This window comes from Cervus canadensis, chromosome 2 (assembly GCF_019320065.1).
Source record: "Cervus canadensis isolate Bull #8, Minnesota chromosome 2, ASM1932006v1, whole genome shotgun sequence".
NCBI classification, from domain to species: Eukaryota; Metazoa; Chordata; class Mammalia; order Artiodactyla; family Cervidae; genus Cervus; species Cervus canadensis.
The window spans coordinates 112,726,224-112,739,342 of NC_057387.1; the positions used below are offsets into that span (position 1 = coordinate 112,726,224).

General features: G+C 60.0%; 1 protein-coding gene across 1 annotated transcript in view; it reads right to left on the bottom strand.

The window, feature by feature from the left end:
• HDAC4 (histone deacetylase 4) overlaps positions 1-13,119 on the bottom strand; it is a 179,001-nt gene that overhangs the window by 106,377 nt on the left and 59,505 nt on the right. The window contains exon 3 of the mRNA XM_043462161.1: positions 9,596-9,840. Coding sequence (XP_043318096.1) covers positions 9,596-9,840 — 245 coding nt within the window. The remainder of the gene's footprint in view (positions 1-9,595; positions 9,841-13,119) is intronic.

Sequence of the window (13,119 nt, forward strand, 5' to 3'; positions counted from 1 at the left end):
TGGAAGAGGAGGGATGGCTGAGCCCCGACCGGATGGAGCCCGGGCAGGCGGATCCCAGCTGCGACACACACACACACACACACACACACATGCCCCTGTGGTCACAGCGGTGCCCACACACACAGCAGGGCACCCAGGGCCCCGTCCACAAGCCCTGCTGCCTCCTGCCTTCCCCGGAGGGGAGGGGGTTCCTTTCCAGCCGGGACCACGGGGACGGAATGCAGAGGGGTGGGGGTGAGGAAGCCCAAAATCAGCGCGGGAGGGAGGGAGGGAGAGGGAGGCGGCCGCTGGACGGAGGGTGCTGGGACGGGGCTCACGCAGAGGAGCGAGTGTAGATGGCCCCCATGAAGCAGAGGAGTGAGTGTAGACGGCCCCCACGCAGCAGCGCCTGCCCCCGCCCCCGACCCAGGGCCCAGGGCTCCCAGGCCACATCACGCAGCAGGTCGTGAGGCAGGAGCGGATGCCCAGCTCAGCACCCGCCCAGCTCAGCGCCCACCCGTGAGCTCTATGCACGCTGAGCATCACGGCCGACCTCTTTCTACGGAAGAAGCAAAAACAACCACCTTCCCAAACAAGCGGCTGACAGGAACTGGGGGCAGGACGAAGGCGGCAGAGGCCTCTCTGGGTGGCCGGATTTCAAGAGTAGATCTACACCCTGGCTTCCCAGCTCTGCAGTGACTGTTGCCCTCAGTCAGCGCAGCTGTGATCTGACCTTCAGGGCTTCAAACTGGTGTTACTGTGCGTGTCTGTAAGGTCAGCTCGAGAACTTTGCAAATGATTTAAAAAGTGGTGTTTTCTTCTCTTCTAAAAGGAACACGGAATGACACCACTGGGACAAAAGAGTGAACGAAGTGGAAATAAGCCACGTCCCTTGTTATTAGTTTCCTTCCAGGAAGGAGGGCTGCTCACTCAGGGAGGTTCTTCTACCAGAGGAAACGTCTGTTGATTCGCCTGGATTCACAGGATCCCGCCTTGGGGCCCGATGGCATTGTACCCGATGTCCAGGGTACAGGCCCTCATGGGCATCACCAGGCCACTGCCAATCACTCTGGGATTCCACCAGCATCATCGGCCTTTGGAAACGGACACCTCAAACGGCTGTCTGGTGTCGGGAAGCAAAGATGGTGCCCTGAACAACAGGTCTTGGAATGAAGAACCTGGTGCTCTTGGTATTACCTATCCCCCCAAACTGCCTACACACAGCCCGGGTTCCCTTTCAACTGCTCAGCGTTCATTTAATGCGTAAATGAGGCACAGGCAGAAATCTGCTGAATCTGGTCTCACAATATTTACGTTTCAGCCAGAACCCAGAAAAGGAAAGTGAGATCTTTCAATTATCATTACAAAGAGACTGGAAACAACCACCCTAGATCCCAGTGATTAAAATTCACGGGACAACACAACTCGCAGAAAACAACTGTTGCGCAGTTTTAATAAGGAGCATTAAGAAACCACGCCTTTGGCATCCCCAGCATCATGGCGTGAAGGAGAAGGGGGTGACAGAGGATGAGATGGCATCACCGACTTGATGGACACGAACTTGGGCAAGGTCCGGGAGATGGTGAGGGACAGGTAGGCCTGGCGTGCTGTAGTCTGTGGGGTCGCAGAAAGTCGGACACGACTGGGCGACTGAACACAAGGGTCCAGCACGTTTCCTGCCCCTAAGCTCTCATGCCCACACAGGAGGGATGCGCTCAGCCCAGGCCCCAGGGGAAAGCGGCGGCCACTGGCAGCTGCCCAGGCACCCACCTGCTCCAGGCCAAGGGTGGCTGGAGGCTCACTTGGCCCGTCTCAGCAGGGCTCCTGGCCGCAGGTGGTGGGCACCGCCTGTTTCTGTCGTCTGCCTCCTCTGCTGACGGCTCAGCCTGGGGAGACCCACAGCCGCACACAGGACAGCCTGGGCCGGTGGGGCCAGGACCGGAGAGCCAGGCCGGGCTCCGTGGGAGCTGAGCCGTCCCCCAGGGCTAGGTCCACCAGGGGCCCAGGCCACGCCCGAGCTGAGCAAGTGGGCCGGCGCGGGGCCTTCCCAGCTCCTCTAAGCCACTCGCGGGACTGTCTCCTGGGGAGGCTCTACCTCAACACGCAGCGGGGGCACCAAGCGTGCAGGCGGGGAGCTATCCGAGGCCTCTCACCCCCGCCTCCGGCCAACACGGTGGCTGCTCTCGCCACCCACGTCCTGTGTCACTGTGAAAATAAACACACGGATTTCAGGTGGGCCCTCACCGCAGAACGCACGGCACTATCACAGCCTGGCGTGGCCAGGGCAGAGCGGGGGTCACCCTGGGGGCACGGGGCTGCCACGGTGAAGCCCACGTCCACCCGGGGCCGGACCCGGAAGCTCTGTGCACTGAGCCCCCGCAGGCGGCGGTCACGGAGCTTTTCCAAGGTGGTCAAGGAGCTTCTAAGGCTCCGGTGGCCTGCTTTCGGGGAGAAGTCCAGGGCAGACCAGTGAGCCCTGGGGGCCAGAGCACCAGTTTGATGGAGGGGCCTCCTCTGGGTTGCTCATCTCCGAGCTCACAGGCGACTTGGCCACAGTGATCAGGGCCAACGTGAGACTAAAATATTCTTGCCTACAGGGTTCTCCAAAATGGAACCATGTCCATCTTTATCGCCCTGGATTTACTGACTCAAATCAAACAGATATCCTCATTTAAGTTCAAAATCACCCTCCCGTCCAGCCTCATGGAGCACAGCAGCAGTAATCAAGAGGTCCCAGGGACGTGTCACTCAGGTTCCCCCCCAAATCGGACACTCAAATGCCACAAAGACAAAGGGTTAGCGATCAGCAGGCGGGTCAGAGAGATGAAGGCCCATGTCACAGACGCCAGGCGCCCCGGATGCCCCGGACAGAGCTCCACTGTGAGCGGTGGCGGGGGGGGGCGGTGAGAGTGGTCCAGAGGGAGCCCGGCTGCCCCCACCACCCCCTCTCCACACCTGGGACACATCTCTTCCTCTCAGGTGGGCGCCCTGGAAACTGCGTCTCCTGGAGACCAGCGGAGGGGCCCTTTCCCCTGCAGGGCACCCTGACCCCTCCTCCCGGCGGGGTTCACCACCACCTGGACACACTTCCCGGGACGGCTCGGGGCTGACGAAGACCCAGGCTGTGTCTGAGCCTGTCTCCCTCTGTCCTGTCCCTGCCACCCAGCACACAGTGGGTCTAAGCGCACCCATGAGGGTCCCGGGCCGGACCAAAGGCAGCGTATTTATGAGCGAGAGCCAGTGAGGAGGCATGAGATAGAAACCGTGGGGCAAGTCCACGCGAGAGGGTTTTCTCTGCAGAACAAACTACAGCTGCCACCTCTGGAAACACGCGCAGCGCTCCTCTCCGACAAGCCAGGGGCGGCACGGGGCCCAGCACGGCATGGAGCGAGCACCCACGCCCCAGGGGCGGCAGGTCAAACGCGGCCCTCCGCCGGCCCATCGCTGACTTCCTAGAAACCCGCAGTGCAGGCTTATGAGCCAGGCCTGACCGTAAGTGCGTTCACTGGGTGCCGACGGGTCCAGGAGTAACGCAGGGCTCGCAGCGGCCACGCGCCTTCCCGGGCACCAGGGCTCTGGCCGCCGAAGCGTGTCCTCCGGGCTCATTACAAGTTGCCTCAGACGACCCGGAAGCTGGGGCCCAGGCAGCACAGCTCAGCCACCCGGGGCAGGTAATAAAGACAGTAAACACCACCGCCTGCCTCCCAGGCCAGAGAAGCAGGCTCCTTTCAATTTTATCCACTTCCCTGCAAGGGAAAGAGTCACGTGCTCACTAAACGGCTCCTAAAGCTCTCCTGTCAGGGAGACAGTATCAACTACACACACCCCCAAGCTCATCCTCACTAGTGAAAAAGGACGTGCAAATAAAGAGTGGAAAGCGCTTTCATTTTTCACTTGTTAGACAGGAGATACCCTGAGACCTGGGGAGAGAAGAGCCAGGCTGGGCACAACCTCGCAGAGAGCAGGCACACTCCTGGACGGAGACCCAGTGAGGCCACTAAAACGTGTAACATGCACACCGTTGCGTATCTTTCATAGGAAGGGGTTTATTCCGAGAAAATCTGCCTAGTGGACAGTGCCGGCAGTCTGGGCTACAAGTAGGAACCGCAGAAGACAAGCCCCATCTCCCAGGATCGCACCTGCCAGACCAACGCGTCAGGACGGGTCTCCACCCTGCAGTGTAGGCAGGGAGGGGAGGCTGCAGTGTAGACGGGAGGCTGCAGCGCTGGGGTCACGGGGTTCAGCCTCAGCTCCGTGGTGTCACCCACACCGGGCGTGTGCGGCCTCTACCAGCTCCTGACAGCATCCCCAGGCTCCTGTCCGTCCACAGCCAGTGATCCCATGGGGTCCTGGGGCCGGCAGGACAGAACCACCTATCACCCTCCTGGAAGCACACTCTGAAGACTCCTGTCTCCTCTCTACGCTGGAGCCACAGTCATCGAAAAAAATCCACAAGTAACGACTAGAGACTGAGGAAGGCAACGGCTGGGCTGGAAGCTCTATTAGCAAGTGGAGCAAAGGCTGCTGAGACTGCCGACGAGAACCCAGAGGGCGACTCCCGGGTCCGCACCTGCCGAGCTGCGGACGGAGTCGAGGTGGGCTCTGCCTCCAAAGATGGGGGCCCCTGGGCCCCTGGGAGGCCAGGTAAAGAACCCAGCAGAGCAGGGAGGGCCGCTTCTGCTTGTTCTCACCGCGCTACGTCTCCACTGGGGACAGGAGATAGAGGGATTCCCTTGATAACATGTTTAGAAAATTTAAAATGACACATTAAAGCGGCAAACCTAGGTAACGCTGAGTGGGGTGATCCGCTCAGGGATCCCAGTTGATAAGGCTGTTACGGATTTTCTGGACATAAACACCCACGGACACCACACTCATGGCTCCCTCGACCCCAGGCCCCAGTGACCACACTCCGGGACCCCCTTCCGGGGAGGAAAGAACTAACTGTAGGACAGGACAGGGTCAGGCTCCTGAGCGGCCATGACCAGCAAGCGTCCAGAACCAGTGTGACGCTGAGTGTTGGAACTCAAGGGAGAGCATCTTAAACCGAGGTTAACAACTGCCATTATCTTTTAAAACCTCTCTCCGTGTTAGTCACTCAGTCGTGTCCGACTCCTTGTGACCCCAGGGACTGTAGCCCACCCGCCTCCTCTGTCCATGGCATTTTCTGGGCAAGAACACTGGAGTGGGTTGCCATTTCCTTCTGCAGGGGATTTTTCTGACTCAGGGATCGAACCCGGGTCTCCCGCGTTACAGGCAGATTCTTTACCATCTGAGCCACCAGGGAAGCCCTTTTAAAAACACTGTTCCCTTTTTAATTATAAAATCCTATTCAAATTCACTGATGATTTAATGACACTAATTAGATTGTGTGCTCAAGAAATCTGTCTGACAAACACCACTGCCAAATGTCACCAACACATGATGGCTTGTGAAGAGAGCGGAAATCATCAAAACAGAGGCCGGCTGATAGGATGACGGTTACATAGTTTTAAATGGCTTCAGACGAATGATCTCTGCTATAAACAGAGAAACAATTAAAGCACAGAGAACACGTCACCTTGAGAAGGTTTCTGAACTGCGTTTCTGGGGCTCCCATCCTCTCTGCGGTCTTCTGGCCTGAAGGTCTGGGAGGCTAGGGGACCCCCAGCGGAGGAGCTCTGCCTCCAAAGATGGGGGCCCCCAGGTCACCAGGAGGCCAGGTAGGACCTGGAAGAGATGGGCTGCCCTGACCTTTCAGGCTTCTGAGGTGATATCAAGATGCAGGAGTCTGATGGCAAAAGTTCAAGAAGCCTGCTGGTGAGGAGGAGAGGAAGCCACATCACAGGGGCCAGCAGTGTGAGTGGGCGGGCCCAAGGCAGGCTTTTCAGATTGCTTTCGGGAGTCAGAGAAAACAGGAGGCTGCAGCTTCAAGGACAAAACGGACCGGGCAGCCTGCGGGGAGTGCTCACTGGTACTGAGAGGCAGTTATCTAGACTGACCTTGGTGAGGACCTGGTCCCGCAGCCACTGAGAGCTTCATCCCAGTCCTGAAAACCCAGGTGTGGCTCAGGGCCAAAGACCCCCTTGGGGCGGGGCCTCGGTGGGAAGCCCCACCCCTCCCTCGCCACTGCTGCCCCTCGTCCCCCCACACCCATCCCCCTGCACATGACGGGGCCCCGGCTACCCCGCTGGCAAGGCAGGTCCAGGCCACACCCCACAGAGCACCCCCCGGGGGCTCCGTCTCCTCCCAGCAGCAGGAGGACAGGCGCTTGGCGTCAGGGGGGCAAAGGGCATCGCGCTGGCTCTCAGGACCCTCGCTCGATCCATCCCAAACCCAACGGTGCTTATTAAAAAGCAGAGGACCACCATGGCTGGGCGGTGGCGGGGTGGGGGGGGCGTCTCTACGGAGACCAGTGACATCTCGATTAGGCGGGAGCGCGCACTGGCTCAGAGCTCTCTGCAGGCACAGCCGTGAGGCCTGGGCCCCCAGCAGCTCTGGAGGCTGCTGTCTGCTTGCTTTGTGCGACGCCGACTTCGGCAGCTCCTGGGAGTCGGGGTGGAGAGCCGCAGTGGCACCGACAACCCTGCCGAGATCCGGGGCCTCAGGCGAAGCTGGGCAGAGGCAGAGACAGACGGTGCACAGTCACTCTGCCCAGCAGCGGTGGGCACAGCCTGGTGGTGCCTGAGGAAGCCGAGGCCGGGCCGGGCGACGTCCGGCTGCGGGCGGCGCTGGTCCCCGAGGGAAGGCTGTCTCAGGAGCACCGCGTGCCACGTGGGATCTTAACTCCCCACGTCGCTGCCGCCCAGCCCCACAGCCACTGACCACGTGCGGCCGCAGTGCCTCTGGTCCACACGGAAATGGGCCCTGCGTGTCTGGTCCGCGGTGTGCGCCGAGACTCGGCACGGACACAGCCGCATCTGTGGATCACGGGTTGAAGTGACACTTTAGAAATGCGAGGTTAAAGAAAATACCCTGAAATTACTTTTACCTTTAGCACCCAGCTCCCCAGTGGCCCCCCAAAGACTCCTGCCTCCTGGTGTCCACCCCTCGGCTGGGCCCCTCCCAGAAGGGTTGGTGTCTACGGCAGCAGAGCAACATAGCAGGGATGTCGGGGGGTCACCTTCAGGATTTGGCCAGAAGACACCGCAACCTCCTTCTTGGTCACTTGGATCCTGCAAGCCCAAGTGAGGAGGACTTGAGGCCTCCTGCTCAAATCCAGGGGGTGAGTGAGCCGGGAAGAGGGTCCTGCAGGCCCGGCCCATTGCTCAGATGAGATCTCCGCCCTGACCACGCCCGACCGCAGCTCCCGAGAGGCCCCGCGGCCCAGCCATCTGCAGGCTGCCCCTGGGTCCCCGACCCACGGGAGCTGAGCTGTCCGATAATACACGCTTGTTATTTCAAGTGGCTAAAAATCTTTTGGGTAATTTGTTACCTAACAATAAATCACTCACACAACCTGGTTTCTTTGGGTGATTTCAGGTGGCTACAGAAAACGAAAGACTACCTATGAATTTTAACGTGTACACATTTCCACTGAACAGCGCTATTCTGCAAGGTTCTAAGTGTGGTGACACGTGATCACAGACGTTGTAACTGGTCCCTCAGCCAAGGGACGTGACTTCTCTGTGCCTCACGAGTGCACGTTTCTTCCTAGAATGTTTGCTTTTAAAATTGGGATCCGAATAAATGTCTGTAGACAGTGAACAGGGCTTCCCACGTGGCCTACTGGTAAAGAACCTGCCTGCCACTGCCGGAGACGTAAGAGATTCGGGTTCCATCCCTGGGTGGGAAAGATCCCCTGGAGGAGGGCCTGGCAACCCACTCCAGCATTCTTGCCTGGAGAATCCCACGGACAGAGGACCCTGGCGGGGCTACAGTCTATAGGGTTGCAAAGAGTTAGACATGACTGAAGTGACCTAGCACACACCAAACAGTAAATACCAAAAAGAAAAAATGTTAGCTTTTTCCTTATCCCATCTAAATGAAAACAAATATTAGTGTTTTTGTTTTTTTTTCCAATTATAAGAAATCAGTGGGAAAAATGGAGAGAGGATGGACAAGTCCCAAGGAGAAAATAAACACAATTCCTAAACACCTGACCCAGAGGTGACCGCTGCTAATATTCTGGCGCTTCTTTTTGCTGGTGATGCTGCTATTTAGGGACATGTGCTTGTAGCTGAAGTCCAACGACGAGAATTCTCCCCCACTCTAAGCTTCTATAGGGTGACTTTAAATGCTGTTTCCACTCTTGGCCACATCAGCCAGGATTCCTTCAACCAGCTTCCAAGTGCCGACACGCAGGTCTAAAGGGCCCAGCGAGGAACATCCCCGGGCATCCACCTCAGCCTGGCAGCAGGTCACTGGGGTGGGGCTGGGGGCGGTGGTCCTGGGTGGCAGGGTGAGGGCCAGGCGGAGCGGGCCAGCCCTGGGAGCTTGGGCATGGTCCTGGGCAGCGGGATCTCGGGCACACACAGCGGGTTGGCCTGGGGACTCAGGGTTGGTCCTGGGCGGTGGGATCGCGGGCACACACAGCGGGGTGGCCTGGGGACTTGGGGTTGGTCCTGGGCAGCGGGATCGCGGGCACACACAGCGGGTTGGCCTGGGGGCTCGGGGTTGGTCCTGGGCAGCGGGATCGCGGGCACACACAGCGGGTTGGCCTGGGGGCTCGGGGTTGGTCCTGGGCAGCGGGATCGCGGGCACACACAGCGGGCTGGCCTGGGGACTCGGGGTTGGTCCTGGGCAGCGGGATTGCGGGCACACACAGCGGGTTGGCCTGGGGGCTCAGGGTTGGTCCTGGGCAGCGGGATTGCGGGCACACACAGAGGGCTGGCCTGGGGACTCGGGGTTGGTCCTGGGCAGCGGGATTGCGGGCACACACAGTGGGCTGGCCTGGGGGCTCGGGTTGGTCCTGAGCAGCGGGGATTGCGGCCAACACAGAGGGCTGGCCTGGGGGCTCAGGGTTGGTCCTGGGCAGCGGATCGCGGGCCACACACAGCCGCTGGCCTGGGGGCTCGGGGTTGGTCCTGGGCAGCGGGATTGCGGGCACACACAGAGGGCTGGCCTGGGGACTCGGGGTTGGTCCTGGGCAGCGGGATTGCGGGCACACACAGTGGGCTGGCCTGGGGACTCGGGGTTGGTCCTGAGCAGCGGGATTGCGGGCACACACAGAGGGCTGGCCTGGGGACTCAGGGTTGGTCCTGGGCAGCGGGATCGCGGGCACACACAGCGGGTTGGCCTGGGGGCTCGGGGTTGGTCCTGGGCAGCGGGATTGCGGGCACACACAGTGGGCTGGCCTGGGGGCTCGGGGTTGGTCCTGAGCAGCGGGATTGCGGGCACACACAGAGGGCTGGCCTGGGGACTCAGAGTTGGTCCTGGGCAGCGGGATCGCGGGCACACACAGTGGGCCAGCCCTGGGGACTCAGGGCTCGGGGTTTGGTACTGGGCGGCAGGGTCACAGGCACGGACAGTGGGCCGGCCTGGGGGCTTGGGGATGGTCCTGGGTGGCGGGATCCTGGGGTGCACAGAGTGGGCCGGCCCGGGAGCCGTGGGGCGGGACCTGGGGTGCACAGCGGGCTGGTCGGGCAGGACCTGGGGCACACGGCGGGCCGCCTGGCGCCCGAGGCTGGACACTGACCTTGATGTGTTCGTGCAGCTGGGCCTCGTGCTGCCGGGACAGCTGCTCGTGCTGCCGCTGGAACTCGGCGATGAGGATCTGTCTCTGCAGCTGCTGCTTCTGCTTGAGCGCCAGGAGCTCCTGCTGCAGCTGCTGCTCGCGGAGGCCCGGCTCCGCCACGGGCAGCGGAAACTGGTGGTCCAGGCGCAGGTCCATGGGCACCCCCGGGGGGGCCACCGGCAGAGGCAGGGCCGAGGCCACGTCCACTGTGGAGAGAGCACAGCGCAGAGGTGCCGGTGACCGAGGGGCCCTCAGGCCCGGCCCGCCCGCCCGCCCTGCCCAGGAGCCCACGCCAGCATCAGAGGGACGCCCATGCCGCCATCAGGGGGACGCCCACGCTGCCATCAGGGGGATGCCCACGCTGCCATCAGGGGGATGCCCACGCCACGATCATGGGGACGCCCACGCCGCCATCAGGGGGACGCCCACGCCGCCATCAGGGGGATGCCCACGCCAGCATCACAGGGACGCCCACGCCACGATCACGGGGACGCCCACGCCGCCATCAGGGGGATGCCCACGCCACCATCAGGGGGACGCCCACGCCAGCATCACGGGGATGCCCACGCCGCCATCACAGGGACGCCCATGCAATGAGACTCACTGCTCACTTCAGATGCCTCCTCCCCATTCCTGCTCAACAGGCTCAAAAGGCAGGACTCGGGGGCCATCGCCCCTCTTCCTCCAAGAGGCCCACCCCTCAGGCAGGAGCCAGCAGGAGGCTGGACTGGGACGCACACGCGCTCGGGCCCGCCTCCCTCTGCCCCACCCTGCACTAAGGGGCCCTGCTCGCTCAGGCGACCTGGGTGCCGGCCCGATGGTCTTTTCTGATGTCATTTTAGAAAGTCGACACAGAGAGACAGCAGGAAAAAGGCTCTGAAGAGCCCTGGATACCCACAAGCAGAGGGGTGAGCGGCCCACGCTTTTCTCCTTCGCAAGAAGGTGCAGGAGAGCTGTGTGCAGGGCCCACAGAAGAGCGTGCGCCACTGAAGTGGTCCAGACAGGCGCTGGATGCGCAGCGCGTTTCTGTGGCGACGGCGCGCCCTCTGGGAGACAGCTAGTGCAAGGCTCCCCCCGATCGCCCACTCGGCTCACTCCGCAGGGTGACCGCTTCTGCACTTTGCTAAGAAACAAACTGCCTTCACTGCACGGAGGTGCGGCCCAGGAACAGCCACGAGTTGGCTCTGATTAGAAACGGAAGCAGAATCGATCTAAATGCTTGTAGATCAACGCCAAATTAAAAGCGAGAAGGAGGAGGCAGAAACCAGGTCTCCAATGACGGCTCTCACAAAATACCCGCGAGTGGGCGCTCCTCTCAGGACGGGATTATATCAGAAAAGCCGGGCCACTGGCTTTGGGCCTCCGACTTCCCAGAGAGGCTCCGGGGCCGCCTTCCTGAGGGTGAGCATCCTGGGCTCCGTCAGAGCCCCCCTGACCCCCAGAAATGGAGACAGCCCAGCAGAGGCCCCAGGATCCCGCCCCAACCAGAAAGCCCGCTCACAACCTGCTCAGCCACAGACAGACAGGGGGGCCGGAGGCTGGGCCTCTCCTCTGGAGGCTCAGAGCTCTGGGGAAGACCCAGCTCAGCAGACAGGGCCCCCCGGGCCAGGTCTCCCCTCCGGAGTCATCGCCACCCAGGAGGGGGCCTCGTCGCAGCACCTCTGCCCAGGCCCTCTGCAGACAGGCCTTGTGACGCCCTGGACCTGGTCCCAGGGTCTCCCCGGGTGAGACTGGACCACCCGGAGGCCTGACGTAACCCAGTGCCTCTGGAAGTGCCCTCCAGCCCTGACTCCCTGCCACTGGGGCAAACGAGGGGCTTACAAAAGGCGGGCAGTATGGCCATTTCAATTCTCTGTGCCTATTTTCTTAAGCTAAAATCCCGCTTCTTGATAAGTGGAGCGTCAGCGACACCGCAGGCCACTCCCACCTATGTTCCAGTGGATTTTGTAAAAAAAATGACCCAGGAGCGGAACCAGCCGTTGGGACGGCACATTTCAGTGGTCACCACCCAGGCAGGCCCCGGCCGGCCGTCCTGCTGACGAGCCAAGTGAGGGGGGGGCGGCCTGGCTCTGGCTCAGTCTTAGGTTCTAAGCCCGAGCCCACGCCCAGGGCCCTGGTGTCCTGGACAGACATGCGGTCTCATACCTGCAGGCTCGCTCACCTGGGCGGGGCGTGGGCGCTGCCTGGGTCAGAGCCAGGGCCTGGCTCTGGGCTGAAGTCGCCACCTCCCTCCCCCCATCCTCAGAAATAAGCCTGGATTCCACCTGAGGCCCCCGGAGCCTGGGGCAGGTTGCATGCAAACGCCTGGGACCTGGCCACAGAAAATGGAGGAAAATCCTCAATATTCAATCATTTTTCAGAAAACATCTAATTCTCCACTCTCTGAAGTCCTAACAAGCCCCGGGTAAATACCAGCTGACAGTTTCTCTTTGATTTTTCCCAAAATCAGTGAGGTGCAAACCCCAACGTTTTAAATGTATTAATTTTTTTCTAGTTGGGTGTCAGGCTTGATGTGTGAAGGGGTTTTTATTTGATATTTATGGGCCAAAAACTGACACAAGTAACTGTTGCCATGAACAGGCCCAGGCAACAGTGGTGCCCATCCCACCCCCACCACACACAGCTGGGAGAGACTGGGCTTTATTGACTTCCTTTATTTTCTTCCCTTGATCATTTTTATTATGAAACATAGCAGGATGGAAAAACTGTGTAAACAACACTGGTTTAATAAAACCTCAGTATTTTCCTCCATTTGCTTCAGACTCTATTTTAAGGAATAGAATATTACTGACGACAGGGAGTGGGGTTCAGGAAAGGGACTCAGAGGAAAGAGAAAGTCTTAAAGGAAACTCAGCTTTCTTTTCTCCCAGGGGCGGGGAAGGGCTGCATATTTTCCTGCTTTCACTAATGATGGTGCTGAATGTTGCCTGGAAAACATTATTACTGTGTATGACGGCAGGTTTTCTGGCTCTTCTTTCTGCTTCCCTGGAAGAGGCTGGAAAGCTTTTCTTCATTAACCGGTTAACCCGTCTGGTTCCTAAATGGATTAACAGGTGAGTTACTTAGCAGATCCCCTCAGGTTAGCTGGCCTTTGCTTTGTAAAGATAAAGCTGACTTTGTCTTCCTGGGTTACAGACACACACACACACGCACAGAATCACTGACAGAGTGAGCCTGCAGCCGTTTCATTGGGCACATCTGGGCCCACGTTCACAGGTGTGGACTGGCTTGTGGCATCTCTGACATTCTTCTTATCTGGTCAGGGAGCGGTATTTTAGCTCAAGAAGCCACAGAGAACTGATGAAGTAACCACACTGCCTGCATTTTGTAAGCAGCATCACCTCAGCTGTCCTGATGGCAGGCGTGGTCAGGGGTGGCCCCCATTCAGGCGACGTGTCCAGGCGCCCTACGAGGTTACATGGGAACAAGGTCGCCCCCAAGACGCCGCAGAGCAGGCAGCCCTCCACCGTCCGTTCACTGTATCA